The 14,718-nt window shown below is 43.0% G+C and overlaps 1 protein-coding gene across 5 annotated transcripts in view; it reads left to right on the top strand.

Annotated features, from left to right (window-relative positions):
- The window catches only part of LOC147031926 (sodium- and chloride-dependent glycine transporter 1-like), a 100,737-nt gene that overhangs the window by 40,071 nt on the left and 45,948 nt on the right, over positions 1-14,718 (top strand). For all 5 annotated transcript variants that reach the window (XM_085869155.1, XM_085869153.1, XM_085869156.1 and 2 more), the window contains 3 exons: positions 75-207; positions 461-595; positions 12,007-12,116. In XM_085869155.1, the coding sequence (XP_085725281.1) occupies positions 75-207; positions 461-595; positions 12,007-12,116 (378 nt within the window). The remainder of the gene's footprint in view (positions 1-74; positions 208-460; positions 596-12,006; positions 12,117-14,718) is intronic.

The following is a 14,718-nucleotide window of genomic DNA, read 5'->3' as shown; positions in this document are numbered from 1 at the left end:
CGTTCTGTTGTGTCCAGCAAACTCGTGATAACCAAGTGATAGTGCTGTAAATTGTAAGATGTATGACATCGCAGGCAAGATTTGTGGGGCATCTCTTCCGGCATGGGGGATGTTGGCAGCAGCAGACCCTCGCTTGTAGGATGCCTCTTCCTCATCTGGGTGATTTGCGCTCTCGCCATCTGCAAAGGAATTTCCTCTCTTCGTAAGGTACTCTAATAGCCAGATGTGTTAAATCTGCATGTATTTCAAAACAATGGAGTGTGTTGTATTGCATCAAACCTATTGTGTATTTCTTTATTGAACACAAGTTAACACGTAGAAACTTATTCCATTTCCCTCCCCCTCTATCTCTCCTCTCTCTCTCTCTCTCTCTCTCTCTCTCTCTCTCTCTCTCTCTCTCTCTCTCTCTCTCTCTCTCTCTCTCTCTCTCTCTCTCTCTCTCTCTCTCTTTCGTGGGCAGGTAATGTATGTGTTGAGCATTTTTCCTCACCTCTTCTTCCTCATTCTCCTCTTCTGCCTTGCCACCAAACCCGGGGGCTTGGATGGTCTCGACGACTACCTCAAACCATCATGGAACGTTTTTACCAACTACGATGTAAGATTTACCCACTATGCTCTTGAAATGCTTGTTCGGTGCTTTATTTTCATTCATAATTAATTGGTTTTGGATTTTTGAAAAACTCTCGTCCCCCACTCCATCTTTTCACGTGGCTTCTGTGCCTCATTATTGACAGAAGGGCTTGAAATCCAGTGTGGACATTACAAGATGCATTGTTTTACCCCGTCTCCATTAGTGAGTTCACAATTGCACTGCAATGTTTTTTTATTTATTTATTTTTTTCTTCAATCCAATTTGTTCCACAAATTCGTTTGAGATTTGAAAGTCTAACTCTGATAGCTCTTGGACTAAGAGTTGCAGTTTGCACATCAACTTTCATGTCAATGCCATTGTCATGCATTTAATGAACCATCGCAATGATGGGAAATGATGACACAACAGTTAGAGCAATCTTAAACACTGGAACGGGTGTGAACTTTGCCAACCCACTAATGAAGATAAGGTATTTATGGGGGAGGAACCCATTGAGTGCCTGATAGCATATTATAATATACTCGTCGGGACCTGCGGAACATCTGTGCAATGTAAATTGTGACGTCAAGTTCTCAACTCCCCCCCCACCCCCACCACCTCACAAACCCCAAGTCCGAAATCCCTCCATCTCAACCCAAAGGCATCAATCTTCACCCCACTTCAAGCCTTCAAACTTCCTCCACATCCCCCACCACAACTCGACTCCCCCATCCTCCACCACAACTCCGCAAACTCCACCCCCTCACCACCCTCCCCCCTCCACTATTGTTGGAAATAACAGCGAGGACAGACGGAACTTCCACGGTCAAAGCCCTTGGTCGAGAAAAGCCACATAGTTATTTGGATGGTGTATAGGCAACAGACCACTGCTGAAAACAAAACAATCCAGGTGTGAAGCAAAAACATGTCTGCTGCTTATGTACACACACACACACATAATACGTCGTGGTTGTATAGCTCGGATCGATTCCGATTGCACTGGCCCATAGGCTGATAGAGGCCTGATGTCTGAGACATACACCACTGTGGCCTTCACAAGGCCTGTGATGCTGATAGGCCCCAACATTTCTATATTTAATGACCCCTTTAACAGTTGCTTTGGTCGTTTTTACACTGAAGAGAAAGCTTATAGGAAGGGCATGGTGATTGTGAATGTGATGGCTCTGAAGCGCCGGTGATGGCAGGTTAAAAGTTCCACGGCCAGCAGCAGTGAGTCACTGAAAACGCACACGGTGCATGCATGAAAGATCTCGTTAGCATTTGTACTTAATTTTGAAAGTCACTTATTGCCTGATTTCCCGACCGCCCAGATCAGCAGGGAATCGTTCTTGCAGCAACCCGGGACGAGGCCTCAAAGTTGGATCGGCCTCGGACGTGCTGGATGGAGCCCCAGATGATCGTTGTCCTGAGAAGAGATCAATAAGAGTAGATGGTCCTCATGGGCTGGGTGAAGAGGAGGGAGATGAGGCCCAAGGAATTGTGGCACTGTTGATGCCTCAAATGCGGTCGAGTCTCCAGCACAGGGATCCCCGAGGTGAGACTGGTGAAGGCGTGCCAGGGAGGGGACTGGACATAGATGAAACTTGGCAGAGAGGAGGGAGGTGGACCTGAGTCAGTGCGGTGTTGTTGCCTCAATCACAATGTCGAGCCACCCAGGCAGGGTTCCCCAAGGTGAGAAACTGGTGCTGGGGAGGGAGGAGACTTTGACGGACGAAACTTGTGTTGGAAATAAAAGGAAAAGAAGTGAATTATGGAACACAGACCCCTTGTACTGAGTCTGTGTCGACACTGTGCAAGTGGAATGCACACTGCAAATAATTAATGAATCCTGCACCACCTCTGGTGAGAAGAAAGACCATCTCACAAGCGATGTGCACCAAGCCGAGAGACTGTGGAGGTGCTGCCTGTCTCAAAAAGGAAGCTCAACAAAAAGAACCCTCTCAAATCAATATTGGAACATAGAGGAGGAGTCAGTTCTCCACTGTAAAGTGGGGAATGGCTGGTAGGGGAGGTAGATCCATGGACCAGCTGAAGAAGACCAGATTGGTCACCAGAGCAGAGACGGGGCCATCACACAAATTCGAAAAAGTTGTATAAAAATAAAATAAAACGGATAACAGTTAAGTCCAGAAGATATGAGGAGGATGGGAGCTGAGGGCTCACCAGTGGGTGGACAGAGGGATGGTGGAAACGTGGCCGCAATGGTGCAGGGAGGAGCGATGCGGCAAAACCAGGGCTTGGAATGTGGAATGTCAATAGAAGCAGAGGAGACACATCACACAGACCCACCCCGATGGGGTGGAGGCACAAATATAGTCATCATGGACCGGGTGAAAAAAATCTACACAGACGGAGCGGATGATAATGAGCGGAAGCCAGGAGGAGGAGAAGGTGGAGGAGGAACAGTGATGATGGGATTGACACCACTCAAGGAAGGACCACAACAAATGGACAAAAATACTTGTTAGGAGAACCAACAACGCACTCAAGAGATTGGTAGTAAAATCGTCCCCTTTAAAGGAACTCAACACCGTGAGCTTTGCAATGGCACTGCTCATTCAAGAAAAAGTAACAGGAAAACAACATCACAAGAAAAGCAAACCAGCCCCTATGGACAGAGACCAGACACCACCCTGGAAACAGAAACAAGAGACACAAGGGGAGCAACTGAGAAAGGAAATGGGACAAATACAACAATTTATCAGGGGAAATCGAAGTGAAGTGCAATTTCAAATACAAACAAGAAAATTTTTGGAAAGGAATCTATAAAGACCCAAAAATAACACCAATAAAGAGGTGGATTCGATCTAAAACCTGAAGAAAAAAAACCCCACAACATCAAAAGGAAATACCCATAGAAATGTAAGAATGGTCATTTCGGTGTTGAACACAGAATTTCTGCCTGGCATCTTGGAATATGTATGATATCGGTGCCTCAAAAGAAGTCGCGTAGTAGCGGTGGAGCAGAATGTTTTGCAATCGAGTGCACACACTACCAGGGCAAAAGAAAATGGTCTAAGATTCCACAAGCGAGTCGTGATTATTCATAATTTCCATGCGATGCCGAGCCACTAGATATCAAAATGAAACGTATTCAACCGTTATGAGATTGATTTGCATGATTCATTCAGTAAGGCAAATCGCCTTTGCTACGTCGGTGGCCTACAACTAGGTCGGCCGAGGCTATTATTGTCAACACCACTGACTATGGAAACCAATGGGACCGTGATTGCATTTGATTGGTTAGGATTGATGGTAGGTGGTATGGTCAGTGTTTTAGCGAGTACGACAAGTTGGACTCTCATTTTGTCTCGCCGGTGCCAACACAGGCCCTCTTTTGTTTCCTACAATAATCATGCAAATTTCAAAAATGTTTGAGGCACTCTGTTGGCATTGGCTAATTGTTTTACAAGGTAAGCCTGAGTGAATTATTGCACACAATATAGACAACAATACTAGGTCGGCCTTATTGCTGTCTAAGAATGGAGCTGTGAATGTTTGAGACGGGTGGGGGGGTGAATTACGGAGTCGGGGGGGGGGGTGGGATGAGGTTTGGGTATGGAGTGGGGGGAGGTGAGATGAGGTTTGGGTTGATATCCGATGGGCCACGAATGGAGTATTCACACGAAAGTATTTCACGAACGACAGTGAGTGAAATGTGGCACAAATACTCCATGAGTTACCCATCTGAATTCAAGTGGTACACAATGCGAATTAGGGTTTCTATTTATGCTGTGATCCCTGAAATTGGATGTTTTTGGATGGAAAACAGCTCAGATCTTCAGCGCAAAACTTTCTCAATCGACGACATCACAGTAGCGCTTACATATTCCAAGCTGGCCACCACGAGTTATGTGTGTCGCTATCGGCACCGTCAGGCATGGCCATTCTTCTGTACAGTACTTGTATTTCTATGTAAATGCCCCAGTGATATTTGATGATGAAAAAAAAAAAAAAACCACTCGCAAAAATGTCAAACTTTAAGAGCCCAGGCCTGGATGGAATTCCAAACTTCTGGCGAAAGCAACTACATGCTCTCTACAATCACGACACTTGAGCATTCAACAAACTTCTCCAAGGGGAGGAAGTATTGAATGAGAAGGCAACATAAGGCAACACCTAATTCATCCCAAAATATGAAGAAACCAAACTACCTCACAAGTATAGACCAATAACATGTCTACCAACAACATACAAACTTCCGACAGGAATCGTCACAGAAATTATATACCACCACCGAACACAACAAGGAGACCTCGAGGCAGAACAGGAGGGATGCAAGAGAGGCTGCTGTGGAACAATAGACCACCTACTACTAAACAAGGCCACACTCAAACTGTAAAACCAGAAGAATGAAATTATCTACAGCATGGATAGACTACAAAAAAGCCTTTGATCGTGTCTTCTTCCGGGATTGAGCTTGTAAAATTGCGTCCATTTTATCATCCGTGGATGTAAAACTGGGAAAGCAATGGAGTTATTGAACACCACATTGATGCCGCAACATTCAGAAGGAAAGGTTAAAATACCAGGAGTGAAGATATGATGTGGGATCTTCCAGGGTGATGGCGTTTCGCCCTTCCTGTTTTTGCCTGGCCCTGGACCCACTGAACAATCTCATTAATGGGCAAGGACATGGATACATCCAAACATCCAAAGAGACAGGAAAGGTGATGCACCTACTGTACATGGATAATCTCAAACTCTTTTCACCAAACGACAAAAAAATTGGTGGAACAACTGAAATTAGTGAAAGGTTACTCCGACGTTCACATTGAATTTGGCCGAGATAAGTGTGCCAAGTGCACATTCGTACGAGGTAAACAGACAAAAATCTACCTAAATACTGTACAACAATAAAGGAGTTAGACATCAAGCATCTTACAAATACCTTGAGGTAGAAGAGGACCACCAAATATGTCACAAACAATTACCAAAGAATACTTGCATAGAATGAGGCGATCCTGAAAATATACCTTACCCCAAGAAACAAAATCAAAACCATAAACGAACTCGCTGTCCCAGTATTCCAATACAGCCGTGGAATAATCATCTGGCCACAAACGGAAATCAACAAATTTTATATCAAAACAAGGAAACTATTCACCATCCACAAAATGTGCCACAAAAATTGGTGCATCCCGAGAATGTACCAGCTGAGACGAAGAGGAGGTCGCAGCCTGATGGAACTCAACTAAGTACACAGAGTGACAATAGCAGAATTGGCTGAGGACGTGAAAAGTTCAACAGACACTGAATACAATTTGTATGCAAACATGAAGACAACGAGAGAGTTCATGGAACACAACACCCCACGCAGTGTTCAGGTTTACCTACAGGAGGGCCTTGCCGTCCGCGGGAGTTGTGTTCTTGAAAATCCTCGTGAACCACAAATCCGCAAACTTGTGAGTAATGAATAAATGAGTTGAGAATATCCCACCTGGCTGAGTCAAACCACTTGTTGTTGTTGTTGTTGTTGTTGTTTAACAGTATGACGGGCTAAAACTCAAGACCCTAAGATCTTAAGGCATCAGCCTTAACTGTCAAGCAAACACCAGGCTTATTTTCCTGTATAATAACATAAAATATAGTTTTTTTTAATTTTATTTTCTTGAGTTGTTAAAATCATGAAACAATAATCTTACCAATAATAAGAATGAAATTGCTCGTTGAGCAAGGAATTGCCGGGATAACTTTGTCATATCTCCATGATCTCTGAAAAAAGAAAAACCTGGAAATCAATTTGGTTCTTATAAGTCGATAGTGCTTCTGTTTAATGAGTTATAGCACTTGGTTTGGTCATGATCATAACTTGGAAGTCAATCGGACTTGAAATGGCATTTTTATCGCAATTTGAAAGTTTTGACCCGACCCCCCCCCTGACATTCGACCCCCGACCACTAAGAAGGGTGTTGGTGTGACACCCCCAATGAGACATATGGTTGGATGCAGAATTGGAACATACACATTTTGGATTTGGTTTGAAGTTGATACGACCGTTTTAGCGGACGTTATTGCGAAAATAAGAATTTTGGGTTTTTCGGTGACCTTGACTTTGACCTTTGACCTAGATTCACCAAAAACAACAAGTGTCTAAGTTTGACCATGGCCGACGTCTGTACCCAGTTTGGTGATGATCGCTGAAACGTTGTGGCTGTTACAGGGTAAACAAACACACAAACAAACAAACAGACAGACAGACAGACACACAGAATGACACACACACAACCGACCAACATAATTGCCGAAATCCGAAGGATTCCGGCAATTAATAATAAACCTGATGCGATGTTGATGATTGCGAAGATAAAGATGAGTGGATGGAGATGATGATGATGATGATGGTCGTAATGATGGAGGTTCTTCTTCACTCAATATGCACATTCCCACATGCCATGCTCTCTTGCTATGGATCTATATATTGCATGTTTTTTGGAAGTATAATGAAGGTGATTTGTGTTGCACAATCTTCAAGTGTATAATTAAATTTAAATAAAGATTTAAAGGTATATATATATTTATTTATTTATTTATTTATTTATTTATTTATTCCGGGTGTGACCACCATTTTCTCAAGTGGCTGTTACATCACTCTATCTTACACAGTTACATTAGTTCTTTGTGCCTGTTGTTTGCATCCGTTATGACGTCCTTCAAAACAGTAAGTTTCCTGTTTGAAATTATTTTCAATTTTGTTTGGTTGCCAGGCAGGCAGATGGAGTAAAAATATTGTTTCAATTGTGGGGGTAGATGGAGGCATTTCGTAGCAAAGTTGGGATTGTATTGAGTTGCTTGGTCTGTGGACGTGTAGGAGACATCTCGATGTAAACCAAGTAGGGAAACTGTGAGCTTCAGTGTTACTTGTCACCACATGGGGGGTGGTTCTGTGTTGGTTAGGTAGGGATTAAGGCCAATTTCCCCCAGTATGTAATTTCCCCCTGTGACATTTTCCGATGTTTTTGCATTTACAAGGCAGCAATAAAATTCCGTTATAATAACAATGCCGCAAATCCAAGCAGGTGAGAAGCCCCACCTTCCCAGCTTCGTACAAGCAAGTCGTTCCCCCGAGGCATATGATTAGTTTGTGTGACATGAAGGGGGTGGGGCATGATGGGGGAACGGGGATGACAGTAGTTGAGAGGACAGAGTTTGTGGAGGAACAAAGCTGAGAAAGAGGATCTCGTTTTTGCTCTCCTCTCAGCACAACGAAATGGCTGCACGATTCTCGTGTTTGTGCTGGTGAATTTGCAGCGTGCTGGGCAAGACGCTGGCCATTCCTGTTCGACTGAGTTGCGAAGTTGTATGATTATGAGAAAGGAAGAGGATTGCACTTCTCAGCGAACTCAGTGTTATCCCATTGTGTGTTCAAGGAGGAAGGTGGGCAGTCGTTGTGAGGAGACCTTGTGTAAGAGAGGAACATTCGATATATTCATTCATGAGAAGAAGCTGCTCGCCGGTTGGTGAGCCCAGGCGTTGAATACCGCCGCATGAATTACCTCGTGTATGTGACTGCAGAGCACATCTTCCCTTGGCGCCATTTTGGCGCATCTTCCCGCGCAGGATGATATGGCTCGATCACCAAGTTCATAAAAGACCATCTCTGGCCAAAGCTAAGTGCTAGAATAAAGGGAGGATTTTCTTTTATTTGCTTTTCCCCTTGTCTGTATTAAAGTCCGTGTGTGGAGGTGCCTCGACTTTAGGCTTTAATTTACCTCACATTTTATGACTACATTTTTAATTAATACCATTGTAAATATTTTATCCATTTTCATTAAACCCTTGTGTAGTCTATTTGGCGTGGGTTCGAGATAAACCCCTTGTGCTGTGCTTCCGTCCATCTGCTCCGTCCATGACGCCCTTCTCGCACGCACCATAATCTCCAGGGATCATGTATTCGATCATGTATAATCTCCGAGCCTCAAAGGGAAACTGCTCGGTGATCCGGCCTGGTCGGTCTTCACCACCTGTCCACGACATCTGGGTCGGGGGAATTAACCTAACCGGCCACAGCCGCGACAATATTATCTCACTCCTCTCGGCACATGGACGATTGGGACAAATTGGGAGGCAATATCCGGTACGCAGCAAACTTGTCTTTCTATTCATGTTCCGATTTATGTTCGATTTAACTAAGCTGTTTCTCAATCATATACTGACAAGACGGACAGATGGACGTGAGCCAATTGCTTAACCCCCCTTTTTACTTCGTGTGCATGGGGTAACAAACTAGAGAAGGTAGCCCTAACCCACCGAGTAAAAGTTTTCCAAAGACAGATGTCAATGGAAGATGTCACACATGAAACCAAAACAGCAATAAGTTCAGCCTCAATGACTAAAATAGAGAAAATAAAATGTAAAACAAAATATTAGCAAATATACACTGACAACTGGGAAAACAATAAAAGAGTGTGTGTGTGTATACATATAGTGTGATTGTGAAATTCTGACTTGGACCAACCTCATGATTATGACATCACGGTGACATCATGCCTGCTAACCCCCAAGGGCATCCAGCAGTTCATGTGAGTAAAAGTCAAAAGCTGTCACCAAGCAGATAAAAAGCGAAGCTACTGACCTGGTTTCACCCTTATTGGGTCTCATCAGGGCAACATATCACTGTTCCATCGACTTGGTGACCTTTTTGAAGCCCTTTTAGGCTTATAAACTGGCATTTTATGCCCCACTGACTGTGACTGGTGAGGCTAGATTGTATTTGGCTCCATCAAGTGCCATTGGATGGAGAACGAATCGTAATAAATGCCCAAGACCAAGGAGATAATACCAGTGGCTTTAAGAAGACTAGAAACGCTGCTCCTTTCAGAAGCATTGGGAAGTCGGAGGTTGTTTTTATTTATTTCTTTATTTTGAAATAAGCCCTGGGTACTACCAACACTTAGGCAAAATTTGATGGAGATTGCGCCAGCCCAGTTTTTTACTCTGATTTTCAGATGTGCATCCAAACATGCATACATAGAATCGCCTTAGTGCTGCCATCCTACGATATTAAATGAGTCAATCATACAAATGTAGATTTTGCAAGTTAGAAACAAAGGATAAGGCACCTCCTATCTGGATGGACAAACCTGTCAGAACAGTTGTACAAAGACACAACAAGGTATTTAGAGTAATCCACTGTCACATCTACAAAAATTTAAATATCCCAGTTGCAGAAAACTCATGGAAACATGAACCAAAATCAATCATTGAAAACGAGGAAGGACCAATCACGGATGACCTAATGATCCCATCCAGCGTGAATATAGAAAACGATGCATTGCGACCGGGTATAGTACTTTGGTACAAAAAGAAAAGAAGACGTTGTTACTTCATTGAGGTTTCTGTATCCAGTGATTTTTGGCCGAAACGATGCAGAAATCAAGAAAGTGACCAAATCCCAAGACGTCAAAAATGAAATGAAAAGATCTTTGAAGCTGGAGAATGCTGAAATTGTACCAGTGATGATTGGAGCAATGGAAATAATCAAAAAAAAGAACCTTACAAAGATATTGAGAAACATCCCGGGGAACATTACCACAAACGAATTACAGTTGAAGCTGTCCAGGGCTCAGTGGCGATCCTAAAAAAGAGCCCTCGGCACAAAACTTTGTGAACAAGAAAACTTCACAGCTTGTTCCTTACATTTTCAACCTTTTGGAGATATTGAAAATATTTAAATTTTCCTGTCGATGGGAATAAAACGTTTCATGGAACGATTTATTTTTGGTGATTTGTGATTGTACAGCAGTGTATAGTCGAGTCGGTTAAGCATTTGGTTCACTCCGTCTGTGTATCGGTGTGTTTCTATGATCGAGGTACTACCCAATTTCAATTGAATTATATATTTTTAATGCTGTAGAACGTGAACCTGTAGTTGAGCAGTACTTTGGCTCTGAATTTGGCAAATTGTACGTCATCTCCTTCAGATTGTGCATGTGCAGGAGTAAGGTAATTGTTATTTTTGGTCTGTCTGCCTGTGTGGCATTCAAGCAAAATTGAAAATCATTCCAAACATGAAAGGTACTGTTTTTAGGGATGTCCTAAACGATACAAACAACGGGGAAGAATAACTAATTTGACATTAAATAAGTTGGTGTATAAGAAGGTGTATCAACAATGGTAAAGTTCCGATTTAATGTTTGTTTGTTTTTTTTGTACAGCTTTTAAAGCTTTTATTTTATTTCAGTTTAATTACAAATTTGAAATCTGTAGAACACAAATAGCCTTGTTTGCATTTCCAAAAAACCTCCAGTTTGGCGGTGCTTGGGCAAAATTTTATGCCGCCTCGACCGATCAAATTTGCCGGACGTCTCAACCAGTAACAGTGAGATTCAAACAAAATGGCGGCACCTTGTGATGCAACGACAGAGCAAACTTCATTTCAAAGATCTGTCCGTTTAGTGCATCTTCCGCTCAAAGATCGTTGCAAAATCGTCAGTTTCTCCGAGAAGAGTTTTCAGAAGGTTCAGCTCCAGACTTCCATTTGACCTAATCGGCTTCGCATGGTTGCCATCGTGCTAATATCGATCGTGCTTGGAAATGCAAGGCAATATTCTCATCTCGTTTCGCTGAAGACTGCAGGGTAAGGCATTCTATGTACACCAACATCTTAATTAATTTTCACAGGATAAATAATTATGCACATAGGTTAATTAATTTGCCATATTATTTTCACATCTTTTGTTGGTACGGTTGTGGAATTTATTTCTTAACGTTTTATTTGTTTTATTACTTTTAATTAACCGTTTAACCGACTCTATGTAAATCCTGTTAGTTATTCAAATGAAAGACACCGATTAATTCACATCAGAGAGTTTTATTATACTTGGTACTTGGCTAGTACCAAGGAGTACAAGCCACTGAGATGGTAAAACATCTTCAATGATTTGCACTAAAACAAGATTACAATTTCTGGTATTTATAATGCTTTCATGGGATAGTGGAGGGGGCTGTTAAACCTGAAAACAAAGAACTCCAACTGCAATACGTGTCTTCTAGGTGAAAAGCAAATGATGTCATCATAACAAAGTTGCTGTTATCAGCCAGGTCACTTTGTTCCATAGCAAAACATTCCTTTTATCAACATTTACGGCAAAAGACTCTTGGGTAAAGGGAAGCACCACTGACATCCAATTTGACTTGCAGCATAAAATTAAATTTATAAAACACCAGCAACAATTACAAAGGAGAGTACATTAATATAATTATTTTCTTCCACAATACCATGATTTATTTTTTAAACCATTGTTTTAAAAATGTTTGAAAACAGCATTTCAATTATTTTGAGGGACTTGTACAATTCGTTACTTGTTAAGAGATTTGGTCAGGGGCTTCATTCCTGAGTGGTACTGAGGGGAGTGAAAATTGGACTCGATGATTTACTCTGAATAACAATGTCCACATAATCAATCCTACAGGTATGGCCAGTGGCTGGACAGGAGGTGCTGCACAGCCTGGGCCTATGTTGGGGTGTTCACATCACGTTGGCAACATACAGGAAGGACAATCATCGAGAAAAGCTTCGCAGGTGAGACCTTTTTTGTATACAGTCTCTCGGCTCTTGGAGGAGCTAGAAAATCGAATGGACTAGGACATAACGGAACAAAAAGAACAATGGAAAGTGGACTGGACCGGAGTGGGGTAGAGAGGGACACACCAACAACTGGGTGGGGGGACAAAATGAAAGGAGACTTGGACGAATAAAGGACCTGGGGGAAAATGATAGCAAGGGAAAGAGGACATAAGGTGAACAGGATGGATTCAGCTGCAAACTCCCAATTGCATAAGTGGAAGGAAAACCTTGAAACTCAGGAAGAGTTGTGCTTGGGAAGGGTTAATGGGGGTAGAAAACATGATGGGGGGATGACCTGTGATTGTAGTGAACAGCTGTCCTTTGAAGCCCTGGAGGGAAGAATGAGATTGAACAGACTGAGGAAGTGTGTTCCACAGGCAGGAAAAGGAAGAAATAATGAGTGGATGTGAGCAGCGAGTCTGGATTTCGGGAGTTTCACCAGAAATGGGTTACTGGCAGATGGTGTGTACCCTGCAGAACATGGAGGGTAGGATGGGGGTGGCAGACTGTGGAAAGGGCAGAAGGTACAAAACCAGAAAGGATGTGGTGGAAGATAGAGACCCCACTGACCTGTCCCCCACTAACAGCTTGGGATCCTAAGATCCTGAGTTCAAATCCCCCTTGGCTGTTTAATTAATACCAGGTGGGGTTGACTCTGCCCGTCATCCTTCTGAGGTCGGCAAAATGAGTGCCGGCTTGCTGGTATCCTGTGTCGGAGTGGCGACTCATCCAGGATTGTGCCCAATAACCAAAGAGACTGCTGAGGCAGCACTAACGCTCTGCACAAAGTATGGTCCCAATGGATGAATGGATGGACCAGGTTCTGGAAGAGATGTAAGAGGATGCTGCCTGCCTCTCTGAAGGATGTGATTGCAGAGGATGGAATCATCAACAAAGAAATACATTGGATTCTCCTGAGAGTCAGAGATCGTTGATGAATATGAGGAATATGATTGGGCAAAAGACACTGCCTTGGGGAACACCGGCCTTGACAGGGAGAGGAGATGAAATGATCCCAATGAGAGTCATACATTGACTATGAGAGAATGTGGCCTTGGATAAAACATAGTTGTAGAGCAAGGCAGTAGTGCCAGACTGTGTGAAATTCTGGATGTATTTGCAGAGATGACCCTGATGTCGTGTCTGAGATCGAGGACCTCCATCCATAATTGAGAGAGCAGAAACAGCATTTCCAAGGTAGAGTGGCTGGGTCTGAATCCAAACTGATGATCAGAGATCAGACTGTCGAAGAAAAGGAATCATTTGATGTCGACTGCAATGATGAATTGAATGACCTTGCTGATTGGAATTTTTTTAAAAAAAATTGAAGCCGAGAGGTCTGTCTTTAAAGGGATCAGTTTTTTTTAACTTTGCCAGCCCATCTGCTCTTGCAGCATCATTTGGCCTGTTTGTTTTTTTTTTTTTAAACAAAAAAATTGTCTTCCATGTTTATTTATTTACCAATGAGCTTCAGTGTGTCTGCCCAGGCCATAACATTTTTTACCATGTCAGCTTTTCTCATCACATGTTCAATGAATCATTATCATCAGAATATGGACAACACAAATTAGTAATAATTTTTTTAAATATTAGCTGTTCTTTTCATCAAGTTTAGTTTGAGTACAAAGCAGATGCAGACGGGGTTTTCATTTTGAGATGTTTTCTAGTTTGTGTAATGTGGTGATGTTGGCTGACTTCCAAGCAGATGGGAGATCACCAAAGGCAAACGATAGGGTGAAAAGAGCAGAAAAAGGATGTGCAAGAGTTGTGGAGTGGTATTATTTATTTATTTATTTATTTATTTCTAAAGACTTGTGCACTGATGCCATCTATGTCAGTTGCAGAATCAAAGTCTCGAGTTGCCAGAAACCTCTTCTTTTTTTTTCTTTTCTTTTTTGTATACCTTGTCGAGGCTCGTATGAGAGCTAACACACAACGCACAACAAGGGGGGCATGAGACAAGAGGGGCGAGAGAGGGAAGGACAAAACAGTGGGGAACAGAGACATTAGGAGATCTGTGGAAGGGACAGGGATGGGGCCGGGAACATGGGGAATACAAGATGGACATTATAGGGACTTTCAGGAAGGAAAGTAGGGAATTTGAAGGAGGTGGGCTTGGGTGGATTAACGGGGGTAGAAAAGATCGAGGATTTGGATGGGGGATGATGAGAGGTGGTGGTGAACAGCTGTTTTGAAGGCCTGGAGGGAAGAATGTTTATTAATAGAGTGAGGGAGTTTATTCCAAAAGCAGGAAAAAAGAGGAAAGAAAGAGTGAAGGTCAGCAGTGATACGTGATTTTGGTAGTTTTACCAGAAGGGGGTTGTTGGCGGACCTTGAGCGCCCTGCGGAAATGTGGTGGGGACAAATCGCAGAGAGAGCAGGGGGGGCGAGGCTGGAGAGGAGATGGTAGAAGACAGAAAGACCACCGACCAACTTGCGGTGATTGAGTGAGAGGCCCAAAGACTCAGCTTCATTGCGGGAGATGCCAATGATCCAAAATGCCTTAGTTTCCACAGCGTGAAGCCGAGAAAGGTGGGAGGCAGGAGCACCAGCCCAA

The sequence above is a fragment of the Eptatretus burgeri genome, chromosome 2 (genome assembly GCF_056783735.1).
Source record: "Eptatretus burgeri isolate ZD-2024b chromosome 2, Ebu_testis_v1, whole genome shotgun sequence".
Classification (NCBI taxonomy): Eukaryota; Metazoa; Chordata; class Myxini; order Myxiniformes; family Myxinidae; genus Eptatretus; species Eptatretus burgeri.
Note: the sequence above shows the minus strand (reverse complement) of the source record. Positions and strands in the feature narration are given on the sequence as shown.